General features: G+C 47.7%; 1 protein-coding gene across 2 annotated transcripts in view; it reads right to left on the minus strand.

Annotated features, from left to right (window-relative positions):
- The window catches only part of ATP9B (ATPase phospholipid transporting 9B (putative)), a 3,609,114-nt gene that overhangs the window by 2,750,530 nt on the left and 839,374 nt on the right, over positions 1-19,210 (minus strand). For both annotated transcript variants that reach the window (XM_069620656.1, XM_069620655.1), the window contains exon 8: positions 6,256-6,350. In XM_069620656.1, coding sequence (XP_069476757.1) covers positions 6,256-6,350 — 95 coding nt within the window. The remainder of the gene's footprint in view (positions 1-6,255; positions 6,351-19,210) is intronic.

Below are 19,210 nucleotides of genomic sequence, written 5' to 3' on the forward strand. Positions count from 1 at the left end.
ATGTTCGATGGTGCTGCACTGATTAGGATTATATTCAGGGGATTTTTGGGAGTGACCCAATCTTCTTAAGTTTTCTTCAGGGGGGAATTTGAGATCAGAAATTAAAACTGCACCAGTTCGTGTTTTAGATATTTTGTGAATCTTTATAACCAAAAGTGAATGGTGTTCAACTTGTTTTGGTCGGAAGGAAAGTTTTTGTGCCGCAGAGTGTGCATTGTGATTATTATTGTGCGATATAGATTTTTTCTATGGATTAATTAATATGTATTCTTCTACACAATGGCTGGATTATTGGCTTGCCTACTGCAAAGGGGTGAGGGATAATCATGGCATGATATTTGTCAAGGGCAGTGCTAGTCCGAATCTGGTAAACTGGTGTGCCGCTTTTGATTGAGGGGAGAGAAGGAATTCCCAGCATTAATGGTTGCCCCATAAATATATTCTACACAACAAAACGTCCATGTTTCAGGGTTGGAATGGCACATTATAAGTTACAGCCTGCCTTTCAGGGTGGGTTGTGGCCTCCTACAACACCACAATGGCTAATGCATAGACAAAGTCTTATCTCTTGCCAAGTCAATCAATAGAAAGGATGCAGTGCAAACCAACATTTATCTCCCAATTCGTTGAGCTGCAAAGCTGCACTCTCATATACAGACACTGCTTTTTTCTGAACCCCCATTCCATATGCCAGTGACTCGAGGTTCAGCGAGAGATGGCAGCTTGTGGGTGCAAAGTTGCGTGGACAACCTTACACATGAAGCCTCTAGTTTGACCTTGTCTCTGCCACCCAGGATCTTCAGTTTCTGAAGTTGGAAAGTCTGGCCCCATGACTGCTCAACTTGCTTCCAATCTCCACCAGCGGTTCCAGGATGAGAACATGTTCAGGGTGAGTGAGATCTAACCACTGATGCCTCTGACAATAAGAACAGACACCAAGCTGAAGGTTTGTGGGGTGACCTTGGGCTGCAACTCCACAAGGGTCATTGGTTCAGGGAGGAGGGACAGTGCTCCATGAAAATCAGGCATTGTCCGCCATCTATCAAGGTCTGAAGGGTTCAAACACAGTCTTTGGAGAGTCACTGAGCTCATGTCCAAACAGACTACATGGTATCTAAGTGCTGCATCAATCACAAGGGTAGAACTGTAGGAAAACCCCACGCAGACCTGGAAATGGGGACGTGCCTCTGAGTGTAGGCCCATCTGCAACCCCTCTTTGCATCACACATTTCAGAGAAGGACAACTTCAGAGCGGACTGCTTAAGCAGTAGGTTCACATCATACTGATAATAATGAATAATGTGCATTTATATAGCGCTACAAACCCTTGGGCATCTGAGCGCTGCTTATTATTACCCACAGTGTGTGGTGCTCATTTATCGACCTCGGAAGGATGAAAGGCTGAGTTTGGCCCTGCAGGGATTTGAGCCTGCACCGGCAGGCTATGCACAGATGTCAAAGCGAGCACTCTACTCGCTGTGCTATCTGACCAAGGACTTCTCAGGACTTCTCCCTCACTCCTGCCCGGTTTCAGCAGATTTGTGCAGCAAGACCCACCATGGGTGGATCTGAAGTCTTCTACAAAGATCATTCAGAGATCATTTCCCCTATTGTGGGGTATGGTTTCGACTGTCGCCCTCGTGGCAAAGGACACTCCCAACATATTTTCCCCATTTCCTATTGTTTCCTGGGTGTTTCCAGTATTGATGAAGCTGGGAAGTCAGGACCTATGGATTCCGATTCTCTCCCTAGTTCGGTGGCCTGACTTACAAAGGCAAACCCTTATGCATCTCAACCACGTGGCTTGGTTATTGAAAGGGATGGATGTATTGCCAAGGGCATTTTTCAGGTTGTGGCTCTGGTTGTCAGTCAGTCCAGGAAACCCAGGACCCTTAGGGTCTATGTCTGGCACTGAAGCTAATTTTCCAACTGGTGCCTTAGGTGTATCCTAGTGACTAAATCTTGTGATCCTAAAGTTGGGAGTAGTTGGATCCCTACATAGCCTTAATTGAGATCCCTGATTCTAGTTAAACCACCTGGGCCCCTTGGGAATGTATCCCTAAAAGTCTTTTCACACTGAAATAGTGTTTTCTTTGCTTCCAATGAGAAAATAGTTGTACACTGCAAAGATGTGGGCAGATCAGTTCAGATTTACCTCTCTCAAACTGCTCCTTTTGGCAAGTCCAATGCTCTCCTCCTTTCGTTTGGCTCTGGCCATAGAGGCACAAAGCCTACTATATTTAATCTCAGTAGATAGGTGAGGGAGTCAATCACATTGTCTTGTAAGCTAGTGGGAGCAGGGTAGTCTCCTGTCTCTGGTTCAGGGTAGGTCTATCAGGGGGGGTTGCTGCCGCCATACCTGAGGCTAAAGGAGTTTCAATTGGAGAAATCTGTAGCGCTGCCACTTGGGATATTCCCTCTACTTTCATTCTCCATTAGAGAGCACATCTAAATATAGAGGGTTCCTTTTGTACATATGTGTCTTTATTCTACAAAAATAATTTGATGCAGTTGAATGAATAGGTGCGTTTTCTGCAATTTGACTTACCTCAAATGTCAGGACTGGGAGAAGAGGCAGTGCCCAGATTACTCAGCGGTAACTGCCATTACCATGCCACCAAATCTTCCTCTTCATAGTCCTAGCAGATCTCCCTAAACATTAGCTTGCTTCAGAACAGGTCGTCTTCGGGCAGGGAGGATATACCTTTATATCCATCCCCTAACATAGGAACCTTGAGGGGGTGAGGGGCATGCCTCAAAATGAAAAATAATAAATGAAAGCTTGCAAGCAAGGTCTATCTGGGGTGGACGTCCCACAAATGGCAGGACTTTTTTTTTTTAGGAAGATATAGTCTCAGAGTAATGAAGATTATTGGTAAGTAGTCCTGGCATTAATATGCACCAAACGCTGATACCTCCCACTAGGCAAGCAGAAAACCTTTTTATTTCATATAAAATGTTTTCACATACCTTTTCTGGTTAAGGGATTTGCAGAGGGAGCTAGAGGGAGCATACAACCCTCCGTTTAGTTGGTGGAGGGAGAAAGGTTGAAGAGGTTAAAATGACCTCCCATCTCTCCCCTGCAATCCCTAACAGTGCAAGATGCAGCGGCACTCCGGCAAATGTTGGAAATAAAGCTGACTCCCAGGTGTATCTGCTGTATGAAAGTCCTTTATTCAAGCATAGGCGTGGACATGAAGGCAGCAAAAAAACAAAGAAAAGAACACGGTTCACCCTGAACGGGCTTCGCCGGGTTTTGGTGCAAAAGAGAGAGGACTAGTGCTTTATACCAAATTGTAGTCCTACATTTCTGTTGTTAGCAGTAACATTAGGTAAAATGTTATATCCATGCATTCCGCCATTTTAAAATGCCTTAAGCTAATACAAGATACCATGATTTCACACCCCAATATACATGATAAAGTCATACAACTTGCTTAACAGCACCCAAGAGTGTAAATGGAATATTTGTTTGACAATGGACTATATTTAAATCAAAGGAGTCACACCACCAAATACAGTTTGCACCAATGAGTTCATTGCCTGTAACAGAGAACTGTGTATTAAATGTTTTGATAGTTATATACTCAGGATGAAAGTGAACCACTCTGTCAACCCCAGTGGGTGCGTTGGGATACCTGCTGTCCTTGCAATGATTTAATTATTGCAATCATGCCCAGAGGCATATGTACACCGTTGTAATTAATGTATGTGGCATATGGTAGTTTAAACCTCTGTTCTTGCAATGATTTAATCAAGCGTGGTAAAAATAAGTAAAATATCTTGTATAAGCCATGCTCAATCACTGCGTCATTCAGCTGATCTCCTTGCCTATAAAAAGTGCAATGTGCAAGTTACAATTTGGGCTATCGATAAGGCGCAATATGCTATGTGCAAATAATAATATACGTCAATGCTACATGGTACAAAGTGCAAAGTGCTGTGCAAACTCATATATATATATATCCAAAGAAAGGAGGAAAAAAAGAACCGCACTCACATGAGCCAAAAGATAATCTCCAAAATTTCGGAAAAGACAAAGAAAGCAGACGCTCGTAAATAGATGCGAGTATTTTAATAATAAAAAATACAAAGACACAACAAACAGAAAGAGGCAGGACGCCATGGTACAGGACCTGCAACACAACGCGTTTCGCGCTACACTGAACGCTTGATCACATATATATACACTTACACACTTTTCATTTCAAGGTGCTACGTTCTGAATTTAGGGAGAACAGCTGGGGAGGTCAATTTACACTGCTAAGGTAAAGCTGTCTAACTTTTGAATTGCAGTGAGGTCGGCAAGTTCAAAGTGCTGAGGGGAATAAAAAATAGGAAGGCATTCACAGGAACAGGTGATGGAGGTGTATATTGTTATATTGGTTTCTTGTGTAGCACCAACAGCCTCATAGGCTTACATTTGTATCCTGGAGAACAATGCAATGTCAAATGGCCAGGGTAGGTGAACAACTTGTTGCATACACTAAGTATGGGTGGATCTGTTATAAAGGCATCAAAAGAAGTTAGTGGTATATAACTATCAATATTACAATAAAAACAACATCCAAAGCAAATACACCTTAATGTAGCAGCATACATGCATGACACATTACCAAACATATAACCATCTGTAAAGGTGCAGACACAGGAGACTGATATAGGAAGGCCAGGTTTGTTGGTATAGACGTTTATTAAAGGATAATTGGGTTGGGGAAAGGTCTCACCAGCCCTAATGCTAAGAGGGGTTTCCCTGCTTCACAGGTGTCTGTCAGGATGTCAAAATAAAAGCTTGTCCACCGTCATGTCAAAACCCTTACTCTCACTCTCACATGAGTCAAATAAATAAAAGGTTCAAAGGGGAGGTCTACTTCGCTAGTTCTCACCAAGCTTCTTTCCAATTCCAAAATAAATTTTCAAATGGTTCCAAAATAAACAAAGTTCCACAGAGGTATAGAGAGTATCGCCCTTCTCTTGGCTTCGCAAAGGGTTCACAAGTTCCAAGGAAAAATATGTTCTTTTCCTTGTTTCCACTTCCTGGATGAGCTCAGAGAATAGTTCCATTCTCTCAACTTGTTACCATATAAAAGTTCTCAGTGCCAACAGGGTTGTCTCCTTTCCCCTGGCCTTTCGTCACATTACCAAGGAGGACATTCCCCTTCCCCCCATGGTCTCTTCTGAAGATTTGCTTGCTGTGGGTCCCAGATCTGTATCACAGTTCCTTTAGTGATTCCTTCTTGCAGACCTGGTTCACTACCCTGCCAAGTACTGTGACTATGAAGAGGACTGTTGATGGTAATCTTCATTAGGTGCAGATCTCAGACCTGTCTTTCCGGATTCCTTTCTTTGGGTTTCGTCCCTTCTTCCCCTTGTTGGCTGGTTCAGGGTATCCCATTGCTGCCTTCTGCTGCTTCTGCCCCTACCAACCGTCCCGGTCACCCCTGTACCCTTTTATCGTGTCTCCCGGTAGTCTTTGGTCAGTCCCTGGGTACTGGGTTCTGCAGTGTTCTCCCCTTCTCCAGTGTGCTACGGCAGCTCTGCAGTATGTGGTCCCTCGCAACGAGCGAGTCTCCTTTTGACAGAGCAGTCCCCTGGATACGCCGGCCGGATTGCTGCTTCTCCCTCTAGCCAGATGATCCTTCCACCTTGAACCACTTGGGAGTACCACTGTAGCCTTCGTAAGTCCCTCTTCTGAAGCCCCTTCTTTTTGTCTGCTTTTCCGCCAGTTCTTTCAGGAAAGACTTGACTATTTGTCAAGTCCTTCAATGAGGGATTCTCCTGTGCTTCCCCCAGTCCTTGGCACTTTGCCGGCGTGCAAAGGTTCCCCCTTTCTCTGGCAAGCAGGCTGGTCCACAGCCCCTTCTTTTTCAGCACAGCAGTCCTGCTCCTGGCTCCTCCAGGGAAGGCTTGACAACACTTCCTGGATCCCTCTTCTATTTCAAATAGTGTTGGACCAATAGGAAACCAGCAACAGCCAGACCGCTCATTATGGTTCATTTTGGTGCTCTCTTTGCTTCTGCCCCTCTTCTTCATGCCAGTACTGATCCTGAGAACTCCTAGTGGATCAGTTAGTGTCTCCCTCGTCTCAGTACATACATGTTAGATAAAAGAGGAAGGGATTGGGGAATACCTCGTTCTATCTTGCGTATCTTCCCCTTCATAAATAGTGACTATGACATGGGATTTGTGACACATCTTAATCAAATTATGTCAAATGTACAACATACACAATGTGATAATTGTACTAATGCTTACCCCTAAGGCTGGCAACCTTTGTGTGCAACTCACAGCAATTTTCAGCTTCCAATCTGTTTCACCATCCAGCTGGTCAGTTCGAATAAAACATGAACCTTAAAATTGCAGAGAAAATACAAATGATATAGATGCTGAAAACATAATCACACAATTAATTCTTTAAGCTCTTCAAAACTTAATAATGCATATCTGTTTCAACAAGACCAATAGCTTGTTCGATAGCCGTGCAGCAGTTTCTTCCCATAAAATGGACATATAGAGCTCAGATGAGCTGGAGATTGAACTTGCTCCGTTATAGAAGTGTATTGTGTATCTAACTTGTTTAACTGTGAAAATGTGCTCAACTCATATGTTCAGATTTGTTCACAAGAGAACTTAAGATGCCGGTGAACATTTGTGTTATGTGATGAATCTGAGGCAATTCTCTTGGAAACCCTGGCCTGGGACCCTTCTCATGTGGCCAGGGAAAGGCATACGCTTCCTGATCCAGACGCTGGGGATTCTGTTCTGAAGGATGATCACAGAGAGGATTCAGGGGGGTCCAGGTTAGAAACATTGGGATGCCTCCGTAAATAATTTCCCTAGAGACCCTACAATCTTAATGGCTTATTGTGAAATTGAAACTTGTGACGAAAGAATTTGTTTTAACATTGGGAACTTCCAAGTCCCATAATGCTCCGAGTACTGGGATGAGTAAGAGGGCCTCAGATGCACTAACCTGCAAGATACAGTCTAGTGGTTCTAATGACCCACACCTGAGCGGGACCTTTGAATATATAAGGCTCCCTCAGATGCAGGCTATTGGGACAAAAGGGTGGTGTTGCAGAGACCAGCCGTTGCAGGAGAAGCAGAAGAAGGGGAAACGCTGGAGTCGCCGCTGATTGTTAAGTGGGTATTAGTCCTGAGAGGGTGTCCCAGGTTGACAACCTAAATTGCAGAGGACGCACAGCAGGAAGCGGCATTGCAGCAAGCTTTACCCCTGGAGAGAGAGACTCTCCTGTTGGCGTGCAAAGTCCCAGTGGCCGGCGAGCACCAGTGGAATCTAGGAGTGAGCTCCTTTCCTGTTCTTCTGTGCGAGAAGTAGATTGCCGTGCAGACGAAGGCAGAAGGAGAAGCAGAGTGAGCAGTGGCAGCGGTTCGGAGGGACGCGTGTGCAGGAGCCAGTGATTTTCCCAGTGTGAGGTAACCCCAATACGCTCTGCATGTGACCGCTGGCAGCTACCAATCATTTTGAATATCAAACTAATATAAAGAAAGCATGCTAGCGAAAATACGATTGCTGTAAAGAGGAAATAAGGGGAAGTTCACAGTCCTTGCTATAGAATTGAGCACCTTTACCAAAGTAAAGAAAGAATATTACAGAAGCAAGCTAATAATAAATCAGCATTACCTGAAGCCAGCTAATTATAAGCACCAAAGTCAAAGTAAAGGAGGGGCAATACAGAAGCCAGCTAATCATTACCAGCATTGCCAAAGTAAAGAGGGGGCATGTCAGGATTAAGGTTTGGGACAGGAAGAGACGTGTGGGACTGGGAAAGAGCTAGCTTGCACTGGCAGGTATGGCAAGACTACAATTCCCAGCAGCCTCAGAGGCAATTGTAGTCTTAGGGTTTGTGCAGTTTTCTAGCTGATTGCAATTATGGAGGGATTACTTTACAAGCCGGCCGCCCATGCCCAGGTGCAGATTAATGAAGCGTTCGGCACGGGTGGTCATGGCGGCATTGTTAGGATATGAGCGGGAAGGTGGTGACGCCGGAGGACTGCTGAATTATGCCGAGCCCGGGTCGAAGTCGTGATTGGACACCGGAGGAGCAGTGAGCTGCAGACAGCCGGACTGCAGCGGTGAGGAAACGCTGCCTGGGCACATGATGGCATCATCTCTTCAGGTAGCCAAGTGGGGCTCCCGGACGCCAAGCTAATCACCCATATGTCTTCAAAAGTTGCTGCATATGTATATATTGATCTAACAGAAGCCTCGTGAGTGCACAGAGAGTTTGCTGCTACACACCGTGTACATGTATTTTCTGTTTAGTCAGCCAAGCTCGCCCACCTCGTGGCAAGGACGGTGGGGGAAAAGTACATGAACAGAGGACATTATTTGGGCATTGTCGGCAGAAGTATGCCGAACTCTCATATCATTTGAAGTGGTAGTTGAGGTCATGACACACTGCTTTGTCAATGGACTGGGGCGCGGGAGAACAAGGTTACATTCATGGTATACTATTACATGTTCAGCTGTGTGTGGCTTTGCTTGCCTAAAGGGCCATGAGTTTGTTCTTCATATAGGGTAATTCCCTTGTTTGTTACGTGCTATTGCTTCAATGTGAGTATGTGCTTTACATGTGTTACCATGCTTCTTGCTATGTGTTCACTGCTACATTCAGAAGGGTATAGGAAGATGTATGGTGCTCATCTTCTTATGGCATTAGTTCAGGAGTCAGGCAGGTCATGGGTAGGAGTAAAGCAAGGTGTTAAGTATATGTGTGTTTTCCCTACATCCTCCATACCTATCCAATCATGTTATCCCTAAACCTCTTTCCGGTTTTCCTTACTTGTCCCCTTCCCTATCCACAACCTCTCCCTAATCCCTCTTCCCCCCCATTGGCTGCCACATGGGTTCCTATTATTCCAAACATCAGGCGCCCGTGCCAACCACAGTGGGAGGGTCAAATCTACTCGGCTTCTGTGGTTTGGGAGAGAGTGTTAATACTCCCTCCCCTTTTTGGATTCGTGACAGGGCAATACCTTGCAGAGCTTATACAGTATGTTGGCTGAATGACAAAAGAACATTGTTGCAGAAGGTTTGCAACTGCTGTTTCCAGAATAAGGAAGAGGCAACTGTTATGCGAGATAACAAGTATCGCCAAACCAAACAAAAACATGTGTGAGAAAGAAACATTCTCAACAGTTTGTTGATGTGAAAGTGGGAAAACATAAGTGACAGGAGAAGGGCCCTCCTGATATAGAGTGTTCAGGAGGAGGGAAACGAAAGCTGCGTTGCCTGTGGCAAAAACAAAAGTGGAACAAACAGCACCAATGTGTAACATGTTTTCCTAAAAGAAGTTGTGACTGTCAATGTGGTTCGAAGTTAAAGACTTTCTTAAAGATGACCTCACCACAGAGTACTTGTAATAGTGTTAGGAGCTTTTTGCCCTGGCAGGCGAATATACCAGGATAGGGACCTTTTTAATGGTACTCCTGGCAGGTTAGTGGACCAGGAGGAAATCATTGAAGTACTATATTGTGGTAGAAGTGTTTCAAGAAGAAGAAGTGGTAAAGTCACTTAAGTGCTTCATGAACTGTTGTGAAATCATCCTGACAAACGTTGTTGATGCAGAAGAATTGTGGAAGTGTTTAATTTCTGAAGAAATTGTGTTGCACTTTTGCTATAAGTAGAACGACAAAGACTTATTGTCTAGCTGAAATATTGGTTGAAGTCCAAGTCGAAGACTTTTCGAACAAGAAAACGTTATGATTCAAACTTGGCTATGAAAGGGAACTTGTTTTTTTTAACTTATTTATTGGCAGAAGTTTACAGCACACACATTCGGGAGGGTTTATATTCTGTATACAGAGACACGTTTCACATAAACATTAACCCAGTGCACATCAGGTTGCATCATAAATATAAAGTGTTTATATTCACAGTATATCATAGGTTAGTCCAATGTTCAATTACTGCTCGGTGATCCCAGATCAGTTTCAGATTGGTTAATAAGGTAACTGCGAAATTCAGTCCACACATTCCTCAGGCGAGTGGTTGTCGGGAGGGAGTTTATGTATTCCTCCTCACAAGTCTGGGTCCAGGTAAGTGCATTCAACCACATTTGAAAGGTTGGAGGGGAGGAACATTTCCAGCAAAGGAGAATACACCTTTTTGCCACCATAAAGCTTTTATTCACAAAAGTGGACATTTTCTTAACATTAGGATTCTCCCATAGCCCAAACAGTACACCGGTTGGTTCAGGGCCCACCGTAGTGCCTACAATCTCAGAGAGAGCCTGCAAGATCTCACCCCAGAATTCGAGCAGCTTGTTGCACGTCCAGAACATGTGTGCGTGGTCAGCGGTTGCAGTCCGGCATCTTGGCCATGTATGTATCGAATTGCGATTGATCTTGCTGAGATTATAGGGAGTGTAGTACAGTCTATTTAATAGTTTGCATTGGATGCAACGAAACTGAAGGTAAGGGAAACTTTGTGTGGGAACACAGCTTCTTCCACATATCATCTGTGAGCTCGAGGTCTAATTTGGATGCCCATTTGTTACGTGCTTGATTCAGGGTTTTAACTAATAACATCTTATACAGTGAGGAAACCACGCCTCGGGCACCGCTTTAGTTGACTATGTAGTGTATTTCAGGTGTATCAGGTGGTTCGTCAGGGAAGCACGGCCACATGTTTCGGACAAAGGCACGGAGTCTATTGTATTGCAACCTGCTGTCCCCGAATGTCCAGGCCACCACATTCACGGGGTAATTAATTTCCCCTCTGGGAATAGGTCATCCCCTCTGGGAATAGGTCATTGATCACTTGGTATCCCAGTGTTTGCCAGAGTTGGGACAGGAGTGTAACGGGTTTGGGATGAAGACCAGGATATCCCCAGATGGGAAGCCACTTATAATACAGACGCAGTTCTGAAAGTGGGTGCAGTAGGCGGTCCCAAGCTACTAGTGTGGTTATAGTGGGATCTAGTGGGGAGTCATCACGGTAGGTTCTGTGCAGAATCAGTGTCTTTAGATTAATTTTGCCCGCTGCAAGTCTTTTCAATTTAGCATGAGGAGAGCGGGGGATTCTGAGAACCAGTGTGCGGCATATTCGGCTTGTGCTGCTACCCAGTATAGTTTCAGGTTAGGGGGGGTGAAGCCCCCTCTCTCATATGGTAGAGTCATGTGCCCATTTTCTACGAACTGCACCAGCATGCCACAGGAATTGTGCACACATATTTTGTAATCCGTCAAAGTATTGCTTTCATGGCCAGACGGAGACGTTCGCAAATATGTACAGTAGTTTAGGGACCAGGATCATTTTCACCAGTGATAGTTTACCGGCCAGCGTGAACGGGAGGGATCACCACCTCACTAGTTTGGATTCGATATGTCGTTCAACTGTTCCATAGTTATCATTGAGCAGTGTTGCTTTAGCTCCAGACACCAGGACCCCGAACTATTGGATCCCCCTCCCCCCCCCTCAGAGGGGGTATTTGCATGTGGGTTTCTGAGTCACTGTGGTAAGTGGGAAAATCTCTGACTTACTGTATTTGATCATGAATCCGGACTAGGTGCATGTTCGGATCACATCCCTCAGTATGGGGTCTAGGTTTGTGGATGGGTTTCTGATATCCAGTAGCACGTCATCCGCATATAGTGATATTACTTCAGGGGTACCCTGCAGGCGTATTCCTTTCCAGGCGTGTTTTGCTGTAATATAATCCGCCATTGGTTCGATGACCAGTGCGAAAAGAATAGGGGAGAACGTGCCCCTGTTCAATTAGAAGGTGGCTGAGGTTTGGGAGTTGACCAGCACTCTAGCCGTGGGATTTGAGTACAATAGTTTAATATATTTAATCAGGTCCGCCCCCAACCCCATGTTTCTCGGGTCTTCCCACATATATTGCCATGTAAAAAGGCCTTTTGGGCATCCAACGTTACGGCTACGGCATCTGCACTTTTCTCAATTCTGGACAGTATATTGAAAAGCCTTCTAATGTTTAGGGCCGTCGAGCGCCCAGGAACAAATGTTCCCTGATCCTCGTGTACTAAATGGGGCATGATTGGGAGGAATCTATTACCTTTTGTTTTGGCAAATATTTTCGTATCTATGTTCATAAGTGACAGGGGCTTGCATGACCCACACTCAGTGCTAGGTTTGCTGGGTTTCAGGAGGACTGTTATCGTTGCTTCCCTTAGGGAGGGGGAGGGGGTAGGACAGCTTCGCAAAGCGATTCGGTCCAGAGCTCCAGCAATTTTGGTGCCAGGATTGCTACATGTTCCTGATAGAATTCTGAAGTAAGGCCGTCTGGGCCAGGGGCTATACCTTTCGGTAGCTCAGTTATGGCCTTGACTATTTCATCCAGCGTGATCGGGCTGTCAAGTTGGTCTCTAGTCGAGTGGGAGATGGTGGTTATAGGGATTTGATCAAGTAGCTCACGAATAACATGCAGATCATGTGGATGTGCAGCTGCGTATAGATCAGCGTAGAATCTGGCGAAAACCTCGAGTATTTGGTGGTCTGTCCATTGCATAACACCCAGTCCATCAGTGATAGATTCAATTTGGAATCGAGGTGCTGTCTAGGTCAGTGTCTAATATAAGGTTCATATCTCCTCCCCATATGGTTTGGACCCCAATATATCCCATGAGTATGGAGACCACTGTGTCAAAGAACTCTGGGGTGTCAACATTGGGTGCATATGTGTTCACGACTAAGTATTCCCTGTTCGCTATACTACAGTGCAGTATGATGTATCTGCCTTCCGGGTCTATGCAGCTCTTTTCAGTATGAATTTAACCGTCTTGTGAATTATCATCATCCCTCCTCTGGCTTGTGTCGAATAGGTAGTGTAAAATCTATTCAATCCCCAGGAAGGTGCCAGGCTAGTGGCCAAGTGTTTTGTGGCATGGGTCTCCTGGCAACAGGAGTATCTTAACACCGTGTCTCTGGGTGTATGCAATAATTCTACGGTCCTTTGTAAAATTACCAATCCCCTGGATATTCCATGACATTATTTTTGTCGCCAAGCCTACTTTTGGACTTGTATCCCAGATGGTACGTATGAACGGAGTCGTGTCTTTTTAATCTTCATGTTGCTCACCAGATATGTGCATTGCAGTGCCACCTCTGCCATTTTTAATTATACACCACCCCCCCTCATACATCCACCCTCACTGCCCTTCCCCAACAAGCAGTGTAGTATCCCCCCCCTTCCGGTCCCTTTCCTAGTAGGCATATGCCAACTTTGCCCACCCGTTTTTGCGGGCCAAAAGGGACCAATACACTGAGGAAAATCGAAAACCATTGCAGCAGCAGAGGGGTGCGCTGCTACCACACAACCGACAGTTTAGGATCTGTGGCATGACACCACTTATTGTAACATACGGTGGTCGGTTAACATTCACATGTGCCACTATCAACTCGTGATCAATAGGATAACAGGACTCAACAGTGAAACATTTCGGAATCGGTATCCGCCCCGTTCAGTTGTTGTCCATCACATCGTCCGCAGGGTTGTGCAGTGGGATTTGTGCCTCAATAAATTTCTCTGCCTCATCTGGGACAGTAAAAAAGTAGAGTTTACCCCTAAACGTAAATTTGAGGTGAGCCGGGAATAGAATGGCATACTGGATGTTTCGTTCCCTAAGCTTTTTCATCACTCCCAGAAATTGGCACTTCTCCTGTTGCACACCCACAGAGAAATCCAGGAAAATTCTTATTGTCTGGGACCTCAGTCCGAGTTCCTTCTTTTCCCCTCGCCAGGCGAAGCACATGGTTTCTGTCACAATAGCTTAAAATCTTTGCAATTATGGGCCTAGGGAAGTCTCCAGGTTTGGGGCGCGGGGCCAGTGCACGGCGAGATCGCTCAATAGTGAAAAAAGGAGACAGGTGGGGGTTGCACAGTAGGTCTTTTAGCAGGTTCTCCACAGCTAGATTGATCCGTCCCGTAAGTGCATCCTTGGGCACGCCCACAATTCCAATGTTTCTGAGTGAGCAGGATTCCAAGTCGTTGCACTTAGCCTTAACAGTCTTCATGTTCCGAGTGAGGGAGGCTACTGTGACCTGTTAGCTCTGATTCTGGCTTCTGCCTCATTAATTCTAGTTCCAGCATGATCTAATTGCATTTTAAGTGACATTTGCGTTAATATTGTCTAGTTTTTCGTGAAAGGACGCAACGTTTTTGGCCATGGATTCCATCATGCTGGTGAGTTAGGTCCCGGATGGCACAGGAGAGTCTGGAAGTAGCGCCCCGTCGTGGGCCCAAGGGGTGCACCGAGTGGAAGCAACGTGAGTAGTTTAGAGCCAAAGAGTAGGGCTTTGTGCAGCGCGTTGTGGGTGACTCCTGTGCATGTTTGACGGTCGTAGAGACTGCCACTCACAAGGCTGGGTCAGTAGGGCTTTCCACCGGACCTTTGCCAGGCTCCGGGGTGTACTTTAGGAACTAGCCAGAGGAATGAACAGGAGCGGGGGGACCCCCGGCACTGCAGCGGCCGGACCTCCTACCGCACGGTGGCAGTGTATCACCTCCCTCCACGTCTCAGTGGTCAGCCCCACCAGTCAGTGCAGGTGGCAGCCCAGGACCCGGATCTTCAGCAGCGCCGGATTACCGTTGGGGTGGTGAGGTATCTAATATCGATTGTCCACCGGCGCGCAGCGACTGACTGTCACTTCCAGAAGTGAATACTATGTCAGTGGACACAGGAGAGGAGGAAGAAGGTCTTGAGAATAAATATAGTATAGCGTGGGATTGTGCCCCCAGTTTGTGCTGGCTGTGCGCAGGGGCAGCACAGGCTAATTTTGAACCCCTTAAGCCCTTACTTGGTGATGATGTAGGCATCCATGGTTGTTGAAACATCAGTGCAATCATTGGATTAATATGGGCCTGGGGTTCAGGCAGTCAGTACCATGAAGAGACACAGCCCAAGAGGTCCCCGGCACACAGGGGAGGCAAGTAGGGCCAGCCCCCAGCTCAGGTCACGTTGCTGACTCTGTATGGCGCTCTTATGGACTCGTAGCTTCTGTAATTGTCCTAGCATATTGGCCCCAGAGGTGTGGACGGGGCAAGTGCCGCCGGGGCAGCTGGTGTGGCTGTGCACACATTTTAGGGCGGGGGGGCCTCGATCAGGGGAAAAGGATGAGAGGCCGCACAACCCCACTGTATGCGGCCTCAGGGCGGCGGCTCCCCTGCTGTTGCTGGGTCCTCTCACAGCCTGGTGTGTGTGTGCGCGAGTCCTTACGGCCTCAGCCGCCTGCCGTATCCCCACTGGCGCGCAGGTTGGTGAGTGAAAGGGTGTGTGCTGGGCCGAGTTCCGCCGCAGCGTGCAAGCAGTTGTCAGCGGAGAGACCGAAGTTTCCGACTCCAGGCGAAGCGGGCAACAGCCTCTTGCCCGCTCCATCTGCGCTTCAGTCATCCGGCACTGCGTAGCAGCCCCAATCAGGCCCCCGGTTCCAGAGCATGGGGCGGGGGAGAGGCCGCAGGACACTCCCCGGACTTCTAGTCGAACCCCATTAGGGCAGACGGATGTGTGCCGTAGGCGGCCCCTCCGCAGAGGCGCACAATATCACGGCTGCAGCTGCGTAACTGCTTCAGCGGCACTGGGTCACCAGCTCTGGCTATACACTGCATCACAGGCCATGCAGTGCACGTTCTACTTGCAGGGTTGTGCAATCCGCCCAGGATTTGGTTCGGTCGTGCAGCCCACAGTCAACATTCAGCGAGTGTATTTTCGTCGGTGTCAGGAGCTCTGTATAACTGCCACATTCAACTGATTAATGTCGGCTATGTGTGGAGCTGGTTCATCAGGCAGCCATTTCCTAGGCTGCTCAAGAGCGCCCCCCGTTTATTTGAACTTTTGAATGAATGAATCTGGGTTAGGGGAAACGACCCAGGTTACAAGGACATACAGTTATTGGGTCTGTGTTGAACTTTACTGTTATTTCTGTCACGTTTGAATTGCCTTATATTTCCTTTATGAGTTTGTTGTATGTATAAGGGTGATGGACAGATTCCTTTTGTTAGAATGGTTTCCTTCAGTTTATTTTGATAGGCAGGGAAATTCTCGTTAGGTTAGGGATAGTGAGGCATTTATCAAACCTTTTTAAGTTAATAAAATGGCATCTTGTGAAAACCCTTTACCAAGTTGTCCGTCTCACATTTCTGACCCCTCACAGTTAACTACACTGTGGAATCTTTGAAAAAGGTGTCCTAGGAAGCATACCTACAGCCCAGGCGGGTGGCAGCAGATGCAGTGATGTTTCATGTCATCACCGACTTCTTTTTATAAGTCTACATTTTGGCCGACTCAATTTAATTGACCTATTATTCACCTTTTTTTCTCAAAATGGGGTCCTCCCAGGTAGATAATGAGTGAAGGGGCAGACCAGGAAAGAAACAGCAACAGAGCTACAGGAGGTGGAAGGAACATGTTACTTACCTGTAACTGTTCTCCAGCATGGTTCTGGCATGGATTCACATGCTCATGAATATTCCCCGTCGTCAGGCTGGGAATCCTCTGTAAAGAAAAAATCAGTATCAGTTTCGTTTCTGATCTGTCTTTCTTAGTAGTAACCAATCACTGATCTCTGGGTCATACTGCCCCCAGCCCATGACTGCCCTCTCCCTAAGCCCCGCCTCTGGCAGCCATCCTCAGATTTGGTAGCACGCCAAGTGGCAGTATGACCAAGTGAAGAGCCGCAGAGGGGTAGGTGGGAGGGTTTGCATGTGAATCAATGCCAGACCCATGCTGGAGAACAACAGTTACAGGTAAGTAAATTGTTCCTTCTCCAGCATGGGGTCTGGCGTGGATTCACATGCTCATGAATAAAAGAATACATAGCAGTACACACATACACAACCACGGGAGGTGGCAAAGGCTCAACATTAAGCATTACATACCAACTCAACATTAAGCAATTCTTACCGCCTCACCAGGCTCACCTTAGGCAAACAGGTTGCGCAGTACTGCTTGGCCGACCCTGGACTCCTCCCTGGAGTCCCGATCGACGCAGTAGAATCTTGTGAAGGTGTGCGTCGACCTCCACGTAGCAGCCCTGCAGATGTCCAGCAGGGGCACACCAGACAGGAACGCCGCGGTAGCAGCGATCGCTCTGGTAGAATGGGCTCTCGGACGGCCGGGCAGCGGTCGGTTTGCCAACCGGTGACAGTGCATTATGCAGCCGGAGAGCCATCTGGAAATGGAAGTCTTCGAGAGAGCCTTCCCTTGATTCACAGACCTAAAGTTCACAAACAGTTGTGACGTCTTCCGAAAACTCTTTGTGCGGTCCACGTAGAACTTCAGCGCTCTAGCTACATCCAGCGAGTGCAAAGTCCTCTCGGCCGGCGTTGAAGGCGACGGGAAGAAAATTGGTAACACCAAGGGCTCGTTGAGGTGGCAGTCCGATGGCACCTTGGGCATGAAGGAGGGGTGCGTCCTCAGCACCACCCTCGTGTCATGAAAAGTCAAGTATGGAGGCTTGCAAGATAGGGCCTGGATCTCTCCCACTCGTCGTGCGGAGGTGATGGCCACAAGGAACGCTGTCTTCCATGACAGGAACTTCAAATGCGCCGAATGCATAGGCTCGAATGGGGCCCCCATGAGCCTGGTCAGCACAACATTAAGCTCCCACGCCGGGGCAGGAGCCTTCACCGGCAGGAACGATCGGAATAGTCCCTTCATAAATTCCTTCACCAGGCGATGAGACCACAAAGACGCCCGTCCCATAGTTCTGGTATATCGGGAGATGTCAGCCAGATGTATTTTGATGGAGGCGTGAGCCAGTCCAGCTTTGGCCAGTGACAGTAGGTACGGCAGCACTTGAGGGGCCATAATCCGCAGAGGGTTAATCTTCTGTGCACGGCACCAGACAGAGAACCTTTTCCATTTATGACCGTAACACTTGAGAGTTGAGGACGCCCTGGCCTTTGCAAGAACCTCTCTGCAGTCAGCCGGGATATCGTACCCTCCAAACTCTAGTGCTGCAGGAGCCAGGCCTGCAGGTTCAGCGACTGTGGGTCGTGATGGAGAATGGCGCCTCCTTCTCTGGAGAGAAGATCCGCGTCCGCTGGCAGCTTGACTGGTGGGGACGTTGACAGAAGGTCCGGGAACCAGATCTGCCTCTGCCACGCCGGTGCGACGAGGATCATCCTGCACCTGGATTTCTTGAGCTGGTTGATGAGGCGGAGCAGCAACGGCAACGGAGGGAACGCGTATAGAAACAGGCCGTCCCAAGGGAACGAGAAAGCATCGCCCATGCTCCTCGGCTGTGGGAACCTGCTGGCGAACCTCTGGCACTTGGAGTTCGTTACCGTCGCGAACAGGTTGATCTGGGGTTTGCCCCATCGTTGGGAGAGCCGATCCACTTGATCCTGGCGTAGTTCCCACTCGTGGCACGAGCGCAGCTCTCTGCTGAGTGAGTCGGCAATGGTGTTTTTTATTCCTGCCAAGTGGAAGGGAACCAGAAACATCCCGTGGACGACGGCCCAGTGGCACAGATCCTGGGCCTCCTTGGATAGGGCTGGGGATCTGGTGCCCCCTTGCTTCCGTATGTAGAACATTGTGGTGGTGTTGTCGGTGAAGATCCTCACCACCTTGTCCTTGAGGGACGGAAGGAACGACTTGAGAGCCCAGAAAACTGCTTGGAGCTCCAGAATGTTGATGTGAAGAGACCTCTCCACCGGGAGCCAAAGGCCTCTTGAGAGGAGATCTCCGGTGTGGGCCCCCCAATCCTCCAGAGAGGCGTCCGTCATCACCGTCTCCTGAAACGCCGGGGTTTGAAAGTCTGTGCCTGTAGTGAGGTGAGCACGAATGCCCCACCATAGGATTGCCCGATGGAACTCCTCGTCGAGAGGGATCCTGTCCTCGAAGCAGCCCCTCGCCTGAAACCAGCGGGCGTCGAGGAACTCCTGTATCAGACGCATCCGAAGTCAGCAAATGGGTACAAGATAGATGCATGAGGACATCATCCCGAGAAGGGACTTGATGGACCTCACCCTGGCCACATCTGTAGCTAACAGGCGCCGCACCTTGCCCAGGATGGTCTTGGTCCTCTCCTCTGAAGGGGAGGCCAATTGCCCCTCTGTATCGAGCTTCGCTCCCAGAAACAGTTCTACTTGCGATGGAACCACGTGGGATTTGGGGTAGTTGATGGCGAACCCCAGCTCCATGAGCAACCGGACGGTCCTCGCCGTGTGTTCGACGGCGAGTTCCCTTGTCCTTGCCCGGATTAGCCAGTCGTCCAGGTAGG

Source organism: Ambystoma mexicanum, chromosome 5q, assembly GCF_040938575.1.
Source record: "Ambystoma mexicanum isolate Mex_15411 chromosome 5q, UKY_AmexF1_1, whole genome shotgun sequence".
Classification (NCBI taxonomy): domain Eukaryota; kingdom Metazoa; phylum Chordata; class Amphibia; order Caudata; family Ambystomatidae; genus Ambystoma; species Ambystoma mexicanum.